General features: G+C 54.9%; 2 protein-coding genes across 5 annotated transcripts in view; one reads left to right on the top strand and one right to left on the bottom strand.

Annotated features, from left to right (window-relative positions):
* The first annotated feature begins 988 nt into the window (after window positions 1–988).
* DENND2D (DENN domain containing 2D) lies at window positions 989–12040 on the top strand. The gene is made up of 12 exons (XM_062013344.1): window positions 989–1125; window positions 3956–4146; window positions 4686–4798; window positions 4903–4972; window positions 5898–5975; window positions 6063–6203; window positions 8492–8640; window positions 8721–8898; window positions 9316–9357; window positions 9585–9675; window positions 10043–10282; window positions 11201–12040. Exons 1-12 carry the CDS (start codon window positions 1071–1073, stop codon window positions 11260–11262), a joined length of 1410 nt encoding a protein of 469 aa, XP_061869328.1. The 5' UTR covers window positions 989–1070; the 3' UTR covers window positions 11263–12040.
* A 4069-nt stretch (window positions 12041–16109) lies between these two features.
* The window catches only part of CEPT1 (choline/ethanolamine phosphotransferase 1), a 34837-nt gene continuing 29883 nt past the window's right edge, over window positions 16110–21063 (bottom strand). For all 4 annotated transcript variants that reach the window (XM_062013347.1, XM_062013345.1, XM_062013348.1 and 1 more), the window contains exons 6-9: window positions 20110–20241; window positions 19179–19337; window positions 17893–18018; window positions 16110–16916 (exon numbers count right to left, since the gene is read on the bottom strand). In XM_062013347.1, coding sequence (XP_061869331.1) covers window positions 16797–16916; window positions 17893–18018; window positions 19179–19337; window positions 20110–20241 — 537 coding nt within the window. In that variant the 3' untranslated portion in view covers window positions 16110–16796. The remainder of the gene's footprint in view (window positions 16917–17892; window positions 18019–19178; window positions 19338–20109; window positions 20242–21063) is intronic.

Genomic DNA, 21063 nt, shown 5'->3' with positions numbered 1-21063 from the left:
AGAGATGCCTGGTTTAAAAGGCACTTCCCTGAGGGGTGGGTCTGGAGGGGTAACAGCCCCCAGCAAAGCCGAGGGGCTGGGCTGGCAGCGCTGAGCTGCTCCCCCTGCCTGGAACCGCCACGGATGGCAACCGGCCTTCAGCCTCAGCTGGCCAGGGAGCATCTGAGTCCCCGAGAGGGGGAATAAACCTCTGTCCGATGGAGCAACGCCAGCCCGAGGGAATGCAGAGCCCAGCCGAGGGCTGTGGAATGGAAGCGGGGTGGCAGCTCGGCTGAGTCCCAGAGCAGGAGACCCCAAAGCTCTGTCCCCTGGAGGGTGGGCACCACCCCTGGCATCGAGGGGGAGAGTCAGGGAGGGCACAGCAGGGCCCGGGCAGGGACGCTGGAGTTTTGGGGCAGGAGGGGCAGGAGGTTTCAGCCTCTGTGGTGCAGGACAAAGCCGCTCCTTGTCCCCAGGGTCCCTGCCCCGGTTCCCACCTCACTCTGGGTGCTCTGGGCGCTCAGCTTCTCCCTTCCCACGATGCCCTCACCGAGATGCCCGGCCCCGTCTATGGGGACGTACCCTCGCTCAGCTCCCCCCGTGCCCGGTGCTCCTGCGACCCCCGGTATCTGGGTCCCTCCCGGGACTCCCGTGCCCTGGTGCTCCCGGCTCCCCCGTGCCCAGAACTCCCGGCGTCGGGGCTGCTCCCGTCTCCGCCCTCCCCGGTGCTCCCGGGACCGCGGGTGCTGCCGGTGTCGCTGCTTCCCACGCCCGGTGTCCCCGGCCCTCCCTTGCCCAGGTGCCTCCTGTCCCGGGGCGGCTTCCCGGTGTCCCGGCCGGTGCCAGGTACGGCCCGGCCTCCCCGCTCCTCCTCTCCTCTCCTCTCCTCTTTTCTCCTCTCCCCTCTTCTCCGCCCCGTCCCGTTCCTCCTCCCCCGGCAAAGCGAAAGCGCGGCGGGCGGAAGCCGAACCGTCCCCGTCGGGCCGCACTTACCGGGGCCGTACCGGGGCCGTACCGGGGCAGTACCGGGGCCGGACCGGGACCACACCGGGACCACACCGGGGCCGCTCCGGGGCCGCTCCGGGGCCACCATGGCCTCGATCGGCAGCTTCTTCCGACGGAGCCTGCGACGCTCCGGCCGCAGAGGTGAGGGGCGGGAGGGGACGTCGGGGAGCGCAGCCGTGGCCGTGTCGGTGTCGGTGCCGGTGCCGGTGCCGGTGCCGGTGTCGGTGTCGGTGTCGGTGTCGGTGCCGGTGTCGGTGCCGGTTCCGGGCCCGAGGTCTCTGCTGCGGGAGCCGGTGGCTGCCGGCGGAGCGGGGACTTTCCGCGGCCACACCGCGTGGGATCGATGGTTACGGGCACCCGGCACCGGCTCGGTCCCGTCCAGCCTCGCCCGTACGCGCCCACCCAGCTGGAGCCCAGCTCGGGCCGGCTGCCGCCGGGGTTTGCCGCGTCCCCCGGGGGCTTTACCGCGTCCCCCGGGGCTTTAAAGCGTCCCCCCGGGGCTTTACCGCGTCCCCCGCGGCTTTACCGCATCCCCCCGGGGCTTTACCGCATCCCCCCGGAGCGCAGCATCTCCCGGCAGCGCACCCTCCTGCCCCGTGTCTCAGCTGCACTCTATTCCCGGGGAGCCCACCCTGCCCCAGAGGAGTCCACCCCCCTCCCCCGGGGGTTTACCCCATCCCAGGGGCAGCCCCTTGCCCACCCGGTGCAGCGTTGCAGAGTTGGCATCGAGGGGCTGCGGGGGGCACCTGCAGGGGCACCGAGGGCAGCTGAGGCAGCTCAGTGTCCCCAGGCAGGGCAGCGTGGCAGAACCTTTAGAAGATGGTGTAGCAATCGGTCCTTTGGGGGTGTGACCCATCCTGAGGTACTGGATGGAGCCATCGGGAGTTTCTGGCCCAGAGCAGGTTGGGGTATCCTCTGGATTTGGGGGACTGACTGCAGGACCCCCTCCCTTGGGACTGGTCTGTGCTGGGTAGCTCTTGCTGTGGGTGTGATGGGTGATTTTCCAAGCTCAGCAGGAAAGGTTTGATGGAGCAAAAGCCTTTTCCTCACTGCTGGGGGCAGGTGGGTGAGCTGCAGGGAGTGGGATGCAGAATTCCCCCACCCCCCCCTCACTACCCCAAACCTGCCAGGTCGGGAGATTTCTGCACACCACAGCCTGGGAGGTTTTCAGGAGGAAAAGAAACAAGTTGTGTGGTGGCACGTGGGTCTGAGCACAGCCCTCAGCTGGTAACACAACCCTGCTCTGCTCAGGGAAGTCGTTTGTGCAGCAAAAGGTGTTGTTTCTCTCCTCACACAGCAGCCCTGGTGGAAATCCACAGCAGCAGCAGCCTCCTGTCACCCAGGAGCTGTGTGAGTCCTTCCCAGGAGGTTCCCAAACCCTCCTGTGCCCCCTGAGCCAGGGGAACCTGCTTGAGCAGGGGCTGGAGCAGCTCTGCAGGGCCCTTCCAGCCCCCTGAGCTGGGAATCCTGACGGTTCTGGGAGTGCTGGGCCCTGTGATGCACAAGCTGTGTGACAGTGCATGGCCCTTGGACATCCCCAGAGCTCACCTTCCAGCCCAGGGATGGGAGTACTGTGGTCCCAGAGGGATTTGGGCTCTGCCAACAAGGGCTTTGTGACCAGACCTGGCACAGAGCAGCGCTGCTGGTCGATGCTGCTGCTTTGGGCCGTTTTGGGCAGACTTTGGGCAGGCACATGGGTCCATCTGTGAGAGTCAGAGCCACAGCCTGACATCACCAGCCTGGCCTCATCCTTGGGATGCTTCTGGGCTTCCCCCTGCTGCAAAAGGACTGCTGGGACGAGCTTCACCTTGCCAAGAGGAAGGACTTTGCATGCAGAGGTGGAGCAGCCTGGGGGTGCAGGCGGGGGTGGCTTCCTGCAGCTCCCCACCCTGAGGTGGGAAAGGCATTTCTGGTCCCTGGAAAGGGACATCCCATGATGGGACTGAGTGTCACCTCCTCAGATGAGCTTCCTCCTCCCATCAGCTCCCCATGACCTGGAGTGAAGGCTGGAAAGGAGTTTGCAGGTGGCAGGAGGCAGCTACAGAGCTGGAGGGATGCTGGGCTGTGGTGCCCAGGGCCAAACTCTGGGACACCAGGGACAAGTTGCAAGGATCAGTTACTTCACCCAGCCATGTCTTCACTTCACTGCTTGTCATTCCTAGAGGCAGCTCAAGCGTTTCTGTTCCAGCTCCCCACTGTAACCAGAGCTCAGCCCCAGCCTGGGACACTTCCAGAGTCACAAGCAGTGGCTGGGAGAGGCAAGAGCTGTGGCATTGCACTTAACTCCTGTCCTTCCCAGCCCTTGGGTCTCCCCACCCCACCATGCTCAGCCCAGGGCCCTGGGAGGTGTCAGCTCAGGCTCTTTTCACTCTCATTGCTCGTGGCTTGGGTTGGCAGAGCCGACACTCCCCAGCTGCCCTCCCCAACCGGCCCAACGAGACGGGAGCTCAGGGAGCTTTGCTCTGGGAGCTGTGGGTTAGGGAAATCCCTCCAGCATCTCATTTGCAATCAGCAGTTCCCAGGATTGAGGGCAGCTGGCAGGGAGAGGTTGGGATTCAGCCTTTGGAGGTGCTTGAACAAGATCTGTGCTGTTTGTTTGCTGCTGGGGTTGGGGTTTTTGTCCCCCAAGGGGATAAAAGGAACTGCTGTAGAAGCCTCCCCACACCTTCCCACAGATGCTTCCTGCAGAGACCTTCTGCTCCCCACTGATCCTCAAGCTCTCTTCCCTCCTGCCCTCCCTGGAATGGGGCAAAGGAGGGCTGGGAGTGTCTGATGGCACCTGATTCTCTCCAAAAGACTCACAAAAGCCATTTATCTTTCCTTGGAGTGTCCAGACACCCTGTGCACCGAGTCCCAGTTCCCTCCAGCTGCTTTGGCCAGTTTAATGCAGCTCTACATCTCCTTTCCTGCTTTCAGGACACCTCCTGGCCTCTCATTTCACTCTGGGGTTTGGGTTGTTTGTGTTTTTTAGCTGCAGAAGGCAAAGAGGAGGCTCGTGCTGCAGAGAACAGCCCCTCAGGGCTGCCCCAGGGCAAGGCTGCAGAGAGGAGCTCCATCCTCTACTCTGCTGGACAGTTCTTCTTCGAGTACCTGGTGGTGGTGTCACTGAAGAAGATGTCAGATGGCCATTATGAACCCAAGATAACCTACCAGTTCCCAAAGGTATTTGGTCCCACGCTTCTGGGGTATTTAGAGGAAGAGAGGATGCTGCTTCTCCCCCATCACCAGGGGAGGAGAACACAGGAACACCCTGTGCCCTGGGGTCACAGACCCAAAGCCCAGGGCTTTGCCTGCTGTGGGTTGGGGTTGCTGGGACTGCCTGTGCCTGTGCCCCTGTGTCTGTTCCTCTGCTCTGATCTCAGTCCCACAAAGCCCAGGAGGAAAACCTCAGGGTGCTCCCTGGTCTCCTGCCCCAAAAGCAGAGACTGTGGCAGTGAAATCATACCCTGAGGAGGGGGCAGGGGAGGACAGCCCCTGTTTGCAGAGGGGCCTCAGGCTGCCTCTGCTTTGTCCCACCCTCCATGGGGTGAAAAGAGTCCAAACCTGGATTTGGGGGAGCTGCTTGTGCAGGGATGTGTGGGCACTGTCTCCTTCAGCCGAGCTGGGGAGGGGGTTGCTCTGTGACACATCCCATCCCACCCCATGCCCTGGGGATCTGGGCACCTTCCATCACCCTGACTTTTGGTGTCACTTTGTTCCAGCGTGAGAACTTGCTGAAGGGGCAGAAGGAGGAGGAGGAACGTCTCCTTCAGGCCATCCCCCTCTTCTGCTTCCCTGACGGCAATAACTGGGCCCCTGTCACCGACTTCACCAGGTACCTGCTCCGTGCCTGGGGCTCAGCTGTGCTTTGCCAGCCCCTGAGAGCTGTGGGCTGGAAGATTCCTCCCTCCCCTGCCCATGTGTTGTCTCTCCTTGCAGTGAAACCTTCTCCTTCGTCCTGACCAACGTGGATGGCAGCAGGAAGATCGGCTACTGCAGGCGGCTGCTGGTGAGCCCCTGGCCCAGGGCACCCAGCCCAGGCTGGCCATGCTGCCTTCTGCCATGCCCAAAGCTCAGCTCTGTGAAAGCCACTTGCCTTGACTGAGTGGGTGCTCAAAGGGATTTCTTTGGAGCATCAGTTGGATGCTGGGTGGAGGAAAGCAGCTGAAAGTCTCCCAGGAGATGCTGTGCCAGGGATGTGCCAGGTGGGAGGTGCCATTCCCGTGGGCACTGCCTCCACACTCAGCTCCTGCAGCTCCTCTGGCTCCTTTCCCTTGGCCACAGCCCTTGGGACAGCTGCAAATCCCCCTCAGGACCAGGATGGGGATGCACTTGCACTCACCCAGGTGCTAAGGAGCTGGGTGCCCTCAGCCCCCATCCTGGCTCGGGGGCTGTGAGGGGTGCTGGAGGATCTTCCTTGGCCACTGAGTTATGCCCAGGCAGCTTAAATGGGGACACAGAGCCCCAGGGCCTTGTGCCACGGCTCAGGGACTTGCTGCATTCCACCACTCTCGTTCCCAGCTGCAGCTGCCCACTGCATCCAGGGCTGAGCTCTGGCTCTTGGACCTGGGTGTCTGGAGGGCTGAAAGCAAATGGACTCAGGGAAAAGGAACCTGGGCACTGGTTCATTTGGGGGCAGGATCATCCCCAAGGATGGTGGGGCAGGACATCTTGAAGGACACATGTCTGGGGAGGAAGGAGAGTTTGGGTATATGCCAAAGGGCTTTGGCATGTGAGTGACCTTCCCTGGGCAGCCTCTGCCCTGACAGCATCAACTGCAGCCCTGGCCTGAGCCCCAGCTCTGGGAATCCCCCAGGGGATGATTTGGCATCTTGGGGAGGGGTGAGTGAGGCTGGGGGTGGTGTCTGGGCAGAGTTTGGAGCTGGGGCCATGGGGCTGGGAGACACTCAGAGCCTTTTGCCCCCCTCTGCCAGCCCTCTGGCCGTGGTGTCCGTGTGCCCGAGGTCTTCTGCATCATCAGCTGCCTGGGCTGCTTCGGGCTCTTCTCCAAGGTAAGGCTGTGCTGGCCCTGCCATGATGCTGCCACCTCGTTGGGGTGCTGCTGGGGGTTTTGTAACTCACTTTTTGTCCTCTCCCAGATCCTGGATGAGGTGGAGAAGAGGCGTCAGATCTCCATGGCAGTGATTTACCCCTTCATGCAGGGTCTGCGGGAGTCGCCCTTCCCAGCGCCGGGCAAAAGCGTCACCATCAAAAGCTTCATCCCTGAGTCAGGCACTGAGGTTGGTGAGGGTCCCCAGGGGCTCAGCAGCACCTCCTGCACTTGTCCAACATGGGCCATCCCACACCTGCAGCACCCATGGGTGCTCAGCAGGGCGCTGGGTGATGGGTTGGGCTGCCAGCGGCCTCGTGCCCCAGGGAAACAGGGGCCATGTCCCTCCTGGTGCAGGAGGAGAGCAGCCAGCAGTGAGGGTGAGGATGGAGCCCATGCACAGGGTCAGTCACACAGTCTCAAGGGCTGGAAGGGACCTGGAAGGCTCATGCAGTGCAACCCCCCTGCCAGAGCAGCACCACCTAGAGCAGGGCACACAGGGACTCATCCAGCTGGGTTTGGGCTGTGCCCAGAGAAGGAGCCTCCACAGCCCCTCTGGGCAGCCCCTGCCAGGGCTCCCTCAGCTCAGCAGGGATGACATTCCTCCTTGTGTTTCTGCTGCCCCATCTTTGCAGCTGCACCAGCCTTGAGCTGGAGCTGCCAGCACAGAACCTCCCCAGACACCACGTGGGTGTTTGTGCAGCCTTTGTGTGGTGCCAGGGGCTGGGCAGCTGCTGTCCTGGCCTCAGCTGGGATGGAGTCAATGTCCTTCCTGGCAGCTGCTCCAGGGCTGTGTTTTGGGTTCACACTGCAGAGAGTTGATAACAGAGGGGTGTTTGGGTGTCACTGAGCAGGGCTGCACAGCATCAGGGCTGTTTCTGCCCCTCACCCTGTCCCACCAGTGAGTGGCCTGGGGGCAGCACTGGGCTCGTGCTGGGCTCGTGCTTCTCTTCACCACCGTTGCCACACTTCATTCTCCTGCCTGTGGTGACAGCTGAGTTCAGCTGCTTTGCTCATTCTTACCTCAGCCCACGGGGTTTGAGTTTCTGCCCCATTTCCCCTCCCCATCCCACTGGAGCCGTGGGCAGGGGCAGCACTGGGGCTGTGTTACCCACAGCAGCCCCACACAGCAGGCAGGGTGGTGCCAGGGCTGTGCTGGGGTGGCACAGGCTGCAGCTTCCCCTCCTCACCCGCCCTGGTTCAGCGCCAGCACACGCCGAGCCCGGCCTGAACCTGCTCGGGGCACGGTGCCCACAGGGCTCGTCTCACCCACGCAGGGCTCAGCCTCACACAAGCTCCTCTTTGGCTTTTTCTTTCTCTTCTGACAAAGCTGGCATGGAAAAGGAGCAGGATCTGCCCTGGCACTGGGCAAAATAACCCCAGTGCTGAGCATCCCTGGGATGCATCCAGCCAGGGGGCTCCAGGGGCAGGAACTCTCCTCTCTAGTGCAATGGAGCAGCTGCCTTTCAAACTGCAAGAGGTTTCTTCACCCAGGAAGGCTTGTGCAAGGGCTCTGCAGGTTGCTCAATGCTCTGGCCATGGGCCAGGCTGTGGGGAGCTCAGCTGGGGCTGATGGGGAGGGAGGAGGCAGCAGGAGGTTCTTCGAAAGAGCTGCTGTTGGGGCTCAGGGCAGGTGCTGGAGTGAGCTGAGATCAGGGAGAAAACAGGGAAAGGGGGGGAAATAACTCGTGGGAACTGCCTGAGCTGGAGGAACTGCAGGGTTTGTGCTGGGAAGAGGCTGGTGGAGCCCAGCCAAGCCCTGTGCTGCTGGCTGGGAAGGTGCTGCTTTGCTGGAAAGGCTGCCTGGAGCGTGGAGGAGGGGGATTTCCCCTGCTCAGAGGTGGGGAGAGGGGCCAGGGCTGCAGGGTCCTGTCAGCCCCTCGGTGCTCAGCATCTCAGGGCTGCCAACAGCAGGGCAGAGGCATCAGCCAGCTTTGGGAGACTCTTCTCTGGGGCAAAGCCAGCAGAATAGACAGACCAAATATGCATTAAATAACTCATCTTTGGGCCATCCTAGCTAGGAGTAGGGAAGCTGGTCCTGCCAGGGAGGCTTTTGAGGAAGCTTTTGTGGTTTTAAAAGCAAAAGTCATGCTCTCCTCCCTTCTCCCTTTCCTAGAAGCTGCTGCTCAGAGATGAGCTGTCAGACACTGAGAGGGAGGCACATCCCTGCCCATCTCCTACCAGGGACTGGTGAGCGGTGGAGAAAAAGAGGCATTTTTGGTTACAAACCCAGTGCCCCAATAAACAAAGCCCACAGCACATCTTGCTGCTGGCTTCCCCTGCATCCCCAGCACTGCCCAGCCCAAATCTCCAGGCAGGACAAGATGAGGCTTGTCCCTTGCAGAGGGACACGATGCAGATGCTGCAAACCCTGGCTCATGACTTGCTTCCAAATCATTCATTCTTGGAGAGGGCCAGGGTGGTGCAGGGGGAGTGTTGCACCTCCTAAGCTGAGCTCTGGTGGCTCTCCCTTGGCAGCTCATCGAGCTCACCAGGCCCGTGGATGCTCGTCTGGAGCACGTGGAGTTTCAGGCTCTGCTGCAGAGGCTCAGCCCCCACCTCATCCTGCACATCTTTGCTTCTGCTGTGCTGGAGAGACGGCTCATCTTCCTGGCAGAGGAGCTGAGGTGAGGCCTGAGCTGCTCAGGTAACCAAACTCACAGGTTTTCCAAGTGAGATGATTCCCTGGTGGCTCCTTGTCTCACAGTGTCCTGTCCCAGTGCATCCATGCCGTGGCTGCTCTCCTCTACCCCTTCACCTGGGCTCACACCTACATCCCCGTGGTCCCTGAGTGTCTGCTGGACACTGTGTGCTGCCCCACACCCTTCATGGTTGGCATCCAGATGAGGCACCTGGAGCGGGTTCTGGAGCAGCCCATGGAGGAGGTATTTCATCTGGGGGGGGAGGGAACACCTGGATGGAGACATTGGTTAGTCCATCACCTGGGTTTGGGTTGGCTCTGGAGCTGGAGGCTCTGGTTGTGCTCTTTTTCTAGCCAAGGAGGTTGGAGATGGAGGTTCCCTGCACGTCCCTCAGGCAACACCTCCACAGCCTGCCTGGGGGCTCAGCGAGCTGCTGCTGGCCAGAACCACTGGCATGCAGCACAGAAAAGCTGTGTGGGGACAAGCCAACCCATCCTGGGGCAAACACAGCCCCTGGGGGTTCCTCCAGCACAGAGGGACTGACTCCAGCTCCTGCCACCCTCGTGGACTGTGGGCACAGCGGTCTGACCCTAAAATGGGTGGGAGGAGGCCTGGATGCTTTGGTTGGGCTAAACCTGGTCACTCTCTGCTCTCTTTCAGGCTCTGATAGTTGACCTCTGTGAAGGGAAGATCCTCAGGGCGGTAGGTTGCTGTGTGCAGGGCATGGGGCTGGGGAGGGGTCTCAGCTGGCCTCGGGGAGCCCTGGGAAGGGCTCCTTTCCTACCTGGCAGCTCTCAGGCTGGAGGCAGAGACCATCACCTGTGCAGGCCATCATTAATGAATGAGCTCTGCACAAAGCCCCACTGATGGGCTGCACTGACCTCAGCCAGGTTCCCCCTGTGTCCTTCACAGCCCTGTTTGCCTTCCAGGTTGGTGATGAGGAGGAGATCTTGCCCATCAAGCTGCAGAACGAGATGCTGACGTCTCTGGACAGACACAACAACAACAACAACGTGCACAGTAAGGACGGGTCTTTATAGATGAGAAAAACTCTGCAGATGGTTTTGCCTAAAAGGACCTGGCCTGGGATGTTTCTGCCCCAGTTTGCAACACAAAGGGAAATCCCTTGGCCCTGCCAAGCCTGAGAGCAGGAACAATTCATTCTGCTGAAAGAAATCAGTGTTGGATCCACACAAAGTGTGGAAAAGCAAAACCAGGCAGTGCTTCTGCAGCAAAATCAGCCTCATCTTTGCTGACAGAGGGAGGCTTTAAACAAATCACTTTGGGGGATGCCAACCCAGCCTGTGACCCAGCCAGGTTCCAGTAAAGCTGCTCTCTCTGCTCAGTTCCCATCCCCACACCTCTCGTGCTCCGTGTCCTCTTCCAGCGTCCGAGCAGGTCAACGCGCTCGTCTCCGAGGCCTTTGTGCAGTTCTTTGTCAGAATGGTTGGCCACTATGCCTCACACATCAAATGGAGCAGGAATGGCTCAGGCACCTTCCAGGAGAGAGCTTTCTACAAAGCCATCACCTCCAAAACCAACCGCAGGTTCCTCAAGAAGTTTGTGAAGACCAACATGTTCTCCCTGTTCATCGAGGAGGCAGAAAGGAGCAGGATCCCACAGGAAGGTAAATGGCCTCACCTCTCCTTCCCAGCCCTCTCCTTTCAGAGTCACACTCTGCAGAGTCCTGGGCTACTTGGTTAAGGGAGAGAGATGCCTGGAGAGGGATGGAGCTGGAGCTGGAGGATGCCCAGAGCAGCCGGTAGCACCCGTTGGGCCTCAGCAGCTGCATTTCTCTGTCCCTGTCAACAAGCAAAACAATCCCCAGGCTTGGCTGTGGCCTGACTGTGGCCAGGGCTTACTGAGAGCCCAGTGCTCAGGCAGACATGCCAGCAGCAGTGCAAATATTTGGCTTGGACATGGGGAGCAGCTGGGAGCTGGCTGTGGGCTGCACTGCCTGTGAGCCCTGACTCAGCTCTGCCAGCAGCTCCAGCACAGACCCGCTGCCAGCTGGGTTGGTCCCTTCCCCTGCCTGGGCATTTACAAGGCAGTGGGCAGAGCTGAGCCTCCTCCAGCCCAGGATGAGGGCAGACATAGAATCACTTTGGTTTTGGAGTCCCAGCCCTGCCCTCACCCTGCCCAGCCCAGCACTGACCCTCAGCCCTCAGCACCTCAGCCCCACGGCTTTGGGATCCCTCCAGGGCTGGGCACTGCCCCAGCTCCCTGGGCAGCCTGGCACAGGGCTGACACCCCTCTCAGGGAAACAGTTCTGCCTCAGCTCCAACCTCAACCTACCCTGGGGCAACCTGAGGCTGTTTCCTCTTGTCCTGTCACTCATTACTGGGCAGCAGAGACCAGTTCTGTGATTCTGTGGATGCCCCATCCCTGGAAACACTCAAGGTGGGGTTGGATGGGGCTCTGAGCCACCTGATCTCATAGAAGGTGTCTGTGCTGATGGCAGGGACATTGCAGTAGATGAGCTTTAAAGGTCTCTTCCAGCCCAAACCACTCCATGACTCCACTAATGACCTTTTCTCATCCACAGCATATTTCCAGCAGAAAATAACAGAGTACCAGGAACAGAAGAAGCACCGAAGGGACTCCTGAAGTCCAGCCTGGGAACAGAGGAGCAGGGCTGGGTCCCTGCCAGCAGCATCCCACTGCACAGACTCAATGCACATGCCCCATCCAAGGGCAGAGCAGCCAGCAGTGCTACCCATCTGACTCACGAGGTGCAGGGGCAGCACCCAGCACCAGTTCTACCCTTGCTTTTTTTCCTCAGGGCATCATGGCACTGGAAAACTCTTTTGCACAGAGTTAGCAAGCAGGATGGGGTTTCTTTTATCCAATCTTGCTAGCAACAGGGACAAGCTGTGAATGCCAGTGCCCAGCTCAGTGAAAGCCCCATCAGGACCTTCCCCCAGCGAGGGAGGGACGTTGGGGAGCCGTCTGCAGGACAACAAAGGCTGGGGAGTAATTGTTAGAGGGGAGAAAAACCACAAAAGGATGTTTAGGAAATAGTGTTCTTTCTAATTAAAGCAAACTTGGGTTTTGCAAATAAGTAACATCCTATGGAAGAAGGTTGCAGGGCTTCTGTTTTCTGTCAGGATTTGCTCATTGTCAGGTCCCAGCAGGAGCAGCCACGGTGGGTTCTGGCAGTTTCCTGAGCAATGACCATCTGCTTCACTGGTACCACTCAGAGCTGTTTCAAGCAGCAAAAAAGACTTCTGGTTTGTTTCCCACCAGGTTATTTATTTGTGCTGTACACAAACTGTGAAGGCCACAGGGCCAGGGGTTGTGGCAGAGAACCAGCTTTTGGGGAGGGAAGAAGCGTTTTGTTATATCCAGTAGTAAAACATGGCAACATGCTCCTTGTTTCTGCTTTTGACACCAGCTTCTTTTGAAACCTTGTAGTGCACTGAAGCACTGTCTTGGAAATGAGAAGCCTGCACTAGACTGAAGGCTCAGTGATGGTTCTCCTCTTTGCTCACTCCTCCAGGGAGTAAATATTGCAGCAGGGGAGGTTGGTGGCAGATCCACCTTGTTCCTTCCCAGCCACAACAAGGCCAAACACCTTCAGCAAGGGCTGGGGGTGAAGGCAGAGCTTCATCCTCCCTTCTGGGATGTTACAGCCAAGCTGCTGCATCTTGGTAGCCACCACACACATGCAGGTGTTAGCAAAAAGAGAGCTTCATACAGCTTGTGCAGTGGTACTGAACACCACAGCAAGAGGCTTTACACAAGCACTGGAGAGTGAAGAGGCTGAGTGCCAGACAGCTCTTGCTTTCAGACCTGTTGAACACCAGACAGACAGACTTCAAGGGCATTTGTTTCAGAAGCAACTATTTGTGCAGCCATGCACACACGTGGCACAAAGCCAGAGGGACAGAGGCAACAGATTGAACAGCAAGAGAAGTCTCCAGCCCCACTGAATAGGGCTGATTTTTGTTCAGCCCTGATGTGTCTTTGGAGGAGGGAGAACAAGAATGGTTTGTGGGGAAAAAAAAGGGGGATTTGGGGCACTGTGGGTATCAGCTCTGGCTGGGAGAGTGAGCATCACAAGTTTAACTGCAGGAAATTAACAGGTAGTGGCCTTTCTCTGTGGGTTTTGGTTTGGGGTTTTCTTTTTCCTCTTTAAAAGTTCACCTGCAGCAGGAAATTGTGTGTGTGGAAAACCAAGGGCACCTAGCTAGAGCTGTGCCTAGGGGAAAGGCCACTTCCCCCCCTCTTCTCCTGCCTGTTCGTGATCATTTTGAGAAGACACCGAGCTCTGGGCTGTGAAGCATCACGCTGCCTGTCTGCCTGCCAGGGAGCTGCTCCCTGCTTTGGCAGCAGCTCTTGAGAGCAGAAGACTCAGGAGTCACCTAAGGGACTGGATTGGGTGGTTGCTTCATTCCTGCCAGGGAAAAATGGAATAGAAAGTTATCCCTTAGCTCCTGGGAAGAGATACAACAGTGAGAGATGATTCTATGAGTCTGCAGCCAGGTGCTACAGCTGCTGGCAAGGGTTAAACACCACGTTCAAAGGGCTGCTTGTTACCTTGCCTGAACCCCACATAGGTTGACCCATAAGCTCAGGTTAATGAAAGCACTCTTCCTTTTAGTATTGTCATGGAAAAAAAGGACCTAGGTCCAGTCTCAGTGCCCAAGTGATTGCTTTGAACTTGCTCTGCCTCTCTCAAACCAGCTGCTTGTAGGTGAGGGGCACAGTGGCTGCTGCTGGAGAGAGCAGGGAGTGCTCAGCCCCAGCCTGCCAGGGGCAGGGCCACATCCAGCTGAGCTCAGCTCACATTGCAGCCTATCAGCAAAACCCAGGGGGTATTTTTAAACCCTTCTTCCTGCTCAAGATTCGTCTGACACCTGATCTAAAGACTACAACAGCAAACAAAACCGTGCCAGGAGCTGCTTCCCTCAACTGGAAGGTGCTGGTTTATTCTGCCAAGTCATTAACGTTGTTCCCAGGGAGCATTGGCCAACTCACGCTCCTACAAACATGGTTTGGGAGTCAGTTCCTCATTTTGCACTTCAATTCCTGCTCTGCAGCTGCCTTGCTTGCAAGATAAGTTTCATGTTATGGCATGTGTCACTCTCTGGCCTCGATGCCAGCAAATAGTCCTGGGCATATTTAACCTACCAGAGTCAACATGGTCATTGTTGCCAAGTGCTTGCAGGTTGCTCTAGGACAATAATCCAACACAGCTCCTGCCCCAGCTCACTTCCCACCTGGCTGTGACCTCTGAGTGCTGCTGCAGTCTTCAACCTCCTCATCCCTGGAAATGATTCAACTTCTCTGCAGCTCCATCCCAAACTCAACAGCTGGGGCAGGATGGCACTGGATGGCCCTGAGGTGTGCAGGGTAGGAAGGAAAGAGAAAGATACTAGTATGAAACCAAACTGACACTCAGGTCAAGACAGAAGCAGGGCCTGAGGTATCTTGACCTCTTTTCCTGTGTTAAACTCCATGGCAGAGCACAGGAGTTCCTTTACCAGTTCATTGAAGGAGGAAACACTCCAACACCAAGGGGCAGTTTTCAGGTTGCTTTTACAGCCTCAGAGGGAAAAGCTGCCCAAGACAGAACAGGTTGTGTTTGCTCTGAAGGCAGTCTGCTCAGACATAGGTGTTCCAGGAAGCTCAACAGGCTGCTGCTGCTGCAAGAGCTCTTCCTTCTCCCTCTTCTGAATGCAGCAGGAAGAGAGAAAGCATGGCCCAGAGTCTCCCTTCTCAGCTCCTTGAGTAGTTCTATCAGCACATCTGCAGCAGCCCATGGTCACAGGACAGTGCTGCAATGTACCATGTTAATTTATTCCATGAATACAGGCATTTACACAATAGCTGCATCCACAGCAACCCTTCATGTGGCTGGGATTACCCCCAGAACTATTCCCTGACAACACAGTAACTACAGCAGGATAGAAATGGGGTGTTTTTTCCCCTGTCTGGCTGGACACTGGGGGCATTCAAACCTCCAGGTAGTCAAATGCAGAGGAAAAGGTGTCCTATTGCATTTCCTGAACAGCAACAGGTTTCAGCTTAGACATGTTTCATGGTTTGGTCCTAGACAACCCTTTGAAGGCTTCAGCTCTGCACCAGTCTCAAGCAGCAGTGACAAGTCAAAGCCCTGAGATCATGATTCTCCTTGTTTGTCTCTCTAGAAAACCACTTAACCCAGCAGGGAGGGACTTCCCAAGCCACTGAGCTTTGCACACACTGCTGAAAACCCAACACATGGTTTGTGAAAGGGGAAACAGGCCCTCAACACCTTATAATCCCTCCAGGCTTCCACCTTGCAGACTTTGCCTTGCTCATCACTACACAAACTTCTTGTCCTGAAGACATTCCTCCTCTCCCCAGTGCCCCAGTCCTGAGGCACAGCCTCCAGCTCACTTGCTGAAATGGCATCACCCCATAGGAAGGGACAAAACCTCTTCCAACCAGGGAAGACTGAAGATGGAGCATGTCCACGTGCTGAATGCTGGACTGGAGGAGTCAGCACCTCAACTCCACCTCCTGCAGCACCTCAAACAGGGCTCAGCTCCAGCCCTTTCCTCACCAACACTTCAACAACTGAACTGCAGCCACGCTCCTCCTGCATGTTCTCTCTGGGCCAAACAGTCCAGTGTCTCTGCAAGGTCACAACTCAGGAAGAGGGACCTCTCAGACACTGGGGTCCTGGCCCAGGGAGGTGGAAAAAGGGGTTTAAAAGCTCTGCAGTCACTGAAGGAACTGCATTTTCTCTCCCCTTCCTGAGCACGTGTCTCTAACCGCTGTGTGTCATGGGAAACACATGTCACTGCTTCCTGTGGCCAGCTCAGGTTTTGATTTATTGTTGCTGAGTGGTTTGCAATTCTTTTGAAGTGAACTCTGCTTAATTCCTTCACAGACACATGCAGCTGTGTTCAGGTACTGCTGAGGCTCAGCACACAGAGGCACCTTCCTACCACCCTGAGTGAGATGCTTCATGTTCTGAGGGCCAGGAGCTCAGCCAGCAGGTTCCTCACCTTCCTCACCAACTGTTCTGCTCTGGAGACACTCCCTTTGCTCTGCACAGCCAGCAGGGTCTGAAGCTCCCCTCAATGCCAGGGCCTGTGGCAGACACTGCAGCACCTCACTACTGTGCAGTGAAACCCTCCATTACATCCACCTTCACCACCCCAAGCTTACAGCAGGATGGAGCAGGAGGGAGCTCTTGAAGATCCTTCTGGAAGGTTCTGGAACAACAAACCTACATGAAAGCATTAGAAAACTGCTTTTGTAAGAGCAGGCAGGGCTGTGCTTGGTAAGTGTAAGCAGGACAGAGCACCACACACATCTGAAGCCAGCTGTTGCTCTCAGGATTCTCGTTTATTAAGAGCAGAAAAGAAACGTTGCTGAAGTTTTTATACATTAAAAAAAGTAAACAGTAAAGGTTTGTTTCCTTCTCCCAGCTTTTCCACTGAAGAAAACTGAGCAGTAAGTTGTCTTTTTAGATAATGTTTATTTAAAAAAATAAAATTACTTGACAAAGATCCCCCACTGCTGTGAATGCTGAGCACCCCTCCCAGCCCAGCCCCAGCCCCTGCACCACCCCAGCACCAAACTGCCTCCTCCAGGCACAAGCTGAAGCAGCACATCAGTCAGGCCTCGACCCTCCAGAGCTTTTGCAGCTCCACAAGCCAGTGGGATATCTCTTGATTTGTTTTTGTTGGTTTAAACCAGCTCAGGTCTTTAGTAAATAAATTCCAAGTGGACACTAAACAAGTATTTCACTAAGAGATCATGAAACAGTAAAAGTAAAAGCGAGTTGTATTGCAGCTGGAATTAAACTACATTAGAAACTTCAGTTGTTGGGGAGCCATTCACCATATAGAGATTAATTTGTAATCAAGGTAATTACAGAGACAGAGCATTACTCCCTGCATGCTTTCCCAGGCTTTGAACCAACAGAGTTGACTACATGTAGAGTTGACTAGGGTGTACTTGGAATTCACTCTCTCAGGCAGGAGACTAGTCAAGGAGTGTTACTGATGACAGAGAGTTAGACAACATTGATTATTATAAGTTACTTTGTCCTTATCTGCTTTTTGCCTTTAGTCTCCCACATATCTGCTCAGGTGGCAAACCCAGCTCTCCCTTGTTCCTCCTGACGCTGAGCCCCTGGGGCACTAGTGGTGGTTGGAATGGCTGGAGGAGGCCTTGATGCGGAACACGTGGATGTGCAGGTGGGCAGCGATCTGGTTGCACACACTGACACAGTATCGCAGCAGGTCAAAGAGAGAGAAGAGCTGCCAAGGGAAAAGAGAGAGAGAGGAAGAGGGCACAGGTTTGAGATCTGTGTTTTCACAGGGTAAAATGCTACCCAGGGTATAAAGGCAGCAGGGGCTGCTTCTCACACACGGAGTGTGACTCCAGGGACGATCACTCAGTGAGCAGCGCTCGGAGCACGTTGGGCTTTCAAAGGATCACATGGCTGAGGCTGGAAAAGGCCTTTAGGCTCACTGAGTCCAACCATTCCCCAGCACTGCCACAGCCACCACTAACCCACAGCCCTCAGCCCCACAGCTTCGGGATCCCTCCAGGGCTGGGCACTGCCCCAGCTCCCTGGGCAGCCTGGCACAGGGGCTCACACCCCTCTCAGGGAAACAGTTCTGCCTCAGCTCCAGCCTCAACCTCCCCTGGGGCAACTTGAGGCCTTTTCCTCTTGTCCTGTCACTTACAGCTTGGGAGAAGAAATCCATACTGTCAGCTTTGGAAGAATTCAGACTGTTAACTTTGCAGTCAGAAAGGGGAAAAGAGTTTCAGCAGCTACACAGATCTTGTGAAGTGCCCCATTACCTCTGCAGGGTGACAACCAGACACTAAATGTCAACTGTTTTAAAAGGTTAACACAGCATCTTGGTGGGTAACACCTGAGTGCTTGACAAGGACAGATGAGCTCAGCTTAGAAGTACTTTTCCCTAATGGGTGCTGCTGGCAGTGACAAACACACACACTTAAGGCACAGCCAACAGTTTGCTTGTACTGTGCATAACACATTCCCTTGCTGACAACCACAATACAACCTTCTAAGCTTTAAAGTTGTTTAAACTACACACCAGGGAAACCACATTTACCTCTGTTTGCATGAGCTCTATTTCAAAGCAAGTCTGTAAGCAGGTTCCCAGGCCCATCACCCTGCAAGGCTCAGCCAACTCCAACACTACATGTCAAAGAGCACCCAAATGTGATGGCTGCTGACATGCAAAGCCAGCCCACACTTACCAGGGCAATCCAGAGGACAATATACTCATCAATAAAGCTGTTAAAATACTGATCCAGAAACAGCAGTGCTGGGCCTATGAAGGCCGTGTCGTGCAGGTGCATTTCACTCTTGGTCATGTGTGCAACCTGGGTTGGAAAAAGAGGAAGGTTAAGAAACAAAGAACGTGCCAGGCAAGGCTGAGTGATTTCAGAACACACAAAGCCAAAAAGTTACAGTTCAAGCCCCATTCCTGTAAGATATAATCAAGCACTGAAGTGGCAGCAGCAATGCTGTTTAAGCATGACCATGTTTAACCATCTCTAGGAGATGCAAGGTGTGCAGAGGAGTGTTTTATTAGAACACAGCTATCGGGAAAAAAACCACCCTAACACATGTTCCAGCCCACAAAACTCTTCCTCCTGCCAGAAACAGAACAGTTCAGATTTACTTGAAGCCAGATACAAAAGAATCACAGCTGCCAGACTTTCAGACATCAGAGGCACTTGCTGCTCCTCTCACTCCACCCATCTGTTCCAATCCCTTTTCTCACTCTCTCTGGTTACAATTTGATGATCTTTTCATGCTCAGGTGGGACCTTCCCACCTTCCCCCAGAGGCACAGAGGCCATCCTACACCACATCCTCACTTTTACCAGCCCAGCTGCTGAGTGACTGGGTATTAAATTGCTTTTGGTCAGAAATTCACATCTCCATTGCAAGTTCTGTCCAAGACTGATGCAGTTCCCGTGTCCTGCACAACTGAGATGGCACAGGGCAGCAGTGTTTGATCCCTCCTTCCCTCTGCTCAACAGGGGCTCCCCTCCCAGCAGCATTGCCATCTGTTCCCTGGTACAATCATCATTTTAACCACTATTTCCCTACAATTGTTTAAACTCTGAGCAACTGTTCCAGACCTCAGCAGCTCTGTCACCTTCTCTCCTTCTAAACTTTCCTCTCCTCTGCACCTGCATCAAAAGGGAGTTTCAGTCACCTCTGTTCCAGCCCAGCTCATCACACATGTGCTACCACACTGCAAAAGTGTGAATAAAGAGCTGGGAAAGGGAGAAACAGAACTTGGGCAGCTGTAAGCTGGATTGGCTCTGGCTCTGTAACCATGGCATTGGTTTATCACTCCTCTTACAATGGCAGAAAGGCCCCTCTGCACCTCCAATGAGAACAGCATGAGGATCATCCCTTCAGTACACAAAGAGATGCAAGATAGCCAATGGAATAACCACAGACTTTAAAACATCTACAAGATGATCTCCTGCAATGACAAGAAACTCAAAAGGTTGTGCTGCACTTACCACTAGTTTATTTGTTATCTTAGCAGATACAAAACCAAAGGTGAGTATATATAAGCAGGGATGCCTCTCGAAGAGCTGCACAGCAGATTTCTTGTAGATCATTGCAGCTAACACAATCACTGACCCAATATGAAGGAAAGGTGAGAGCACACTCGTTCCCTACAGGGAGATTAAAAGTTAAAGCATCAGGTTAACAAAATGTGCAAAGAAACCTCAACAAGCCAAACGCTCACGTGGGATGGAATGGGGGGTTTCAATCACACTGAGAACACGTGTTCTGAGCTCTGGTACTAACAGGAACAAAGTGTGGTGAAACCTGAGTGAGGATCAGCTCTGAATGTGGTTGAACCTTCCTGGTGCTGAGAGAGAAAATAAGGTTTTAGGCAGCAAGAACTGCAGAGTTCTGCCCCTCACCACACCAACAGCATCAGCCACTGCCTGTAAGGGGCAGGAGACAATACTGCCATTGCTTTTTCTGTGCCAGCTAGAGAGCAATTAAATCAGCCTTCTGGGTAGCAAATAATTATCAGGCTTTGTGGAAAACTCCCAGGGTTCCAGAATCCATCATCACTTTGACTGCAACACTAATTACTTGTGTCCCACCACCTGCACTTTTTCAGGGGCAATATGAATGACACAGACCAAGCCCATGAGCAAGCTTTGGTCATGTATTTGTGCAACCTGCTTTGGTATTTGCTTCTGAATTAATTGTATAAAGGGCCACAACTTTCAATTGTTCCAACATAATAAACTCTTGACCCTTAAACCTACTGTTCTTACACAGACACTATCACTTGGTTTTTCCCCAAGCCAGCAAGGAACTGAAAGGAACACACTTCACATGGAGGAGGTGATGTGTGCAATAAAAACTAAAGGTATGGCTGGAAAGCCACCCAGTGCTGAAGAGTAACTAGCAGAACAAAATACTTACTGCTATAGTGGATCCATTTTTGCCAACTCCACCTGTGAAGATCACACCAAAGTAGTTTGTACAGGAGAATATGGTTCCTGCAACTGTGCAGAGGGCTGGGAATATCTTCATCTGAATATTCAGTATTGGAATCTTAATAGGAGAGAGACAACAAGTTTAAATATGTACAAGAAAACTGAAACTGGGTTTCATACTTGTGGTGTACTCAAACACTCCACTTTCCAACACCATGTTGGCTTTGCTTTCTCTGCTATACAGAGATTTACATTTCTGCAGGGCACAGAGAAATGTGTGTTTTTCCAATCAGCTTTCCCATAAAGCTGCACTTATCTGCAGTCACTTGAAAAGAGCCACCAACAGCAGAGAAGTGGGCAGAAACCAAGATCCCATAAGCTCAATCACCCAGCAAGTACTCAGAAGAGAAATGCATCAGTCACCTTCTCTGAAGCTCGTTGTAAAACTCAGTCACAGCCCAAAATGGAACTGGGGATGATTAAACAAAAGCCCTTAAGAAACTGGATGCTACCTTGTGGGCAAGACAAGGGAGGCAAACAGATCAGACAAGTCACCTGAGAGTCAGTGAGCCTAAGAGAGCAGGCAATGAGGCTGATAAAGTGACAAATAAGCAGAGGCAGAGCTGAAAGAGGCAGTTTCAAGCAGAACAGGAAAAACTAGAAGAAGAAAGTTCAAACTGAACCACAGGAAACGTGTTATGAAAGCAAGTGTTTAGAAAAACTACCCCAAACTCCCCAGCTCATCCATACAACTACTGCAAATCCTCATGGGATCTTAACTCAGGAATTGAAGTCCCAGCACTCAACTGAATAAACACACTTCAGGAGCCCAACCACACACAGAAGCCCAAATGACGTCAAGTCGTTTCTGTTTTTCTTCAGTTGCACTCTCAGCGTGGCTTTCAGCAGGTAAAAATCATCAGGTTACTGAATCCAATAG

The sequence above is a fragment of the Colius striatus genome, chromosome 22 (assembly GCF_028858725.1).
Source record: "Colius striatus isolate bColStr4 chromosome 22, bColStr4.1.hap1, whole genome shotgun sequence".
Taxonomy (NCBI): domain Eukaryota; kingdom Metazoa; phylum Chordata; class Aves; order Coliiformes; family Coliidae; genus Colius; species Colius striatus.
Note: the sequence above shows the minus strand (reverse complement) of the source record. Positions and strands in the feature narration are given on the sequence as shown.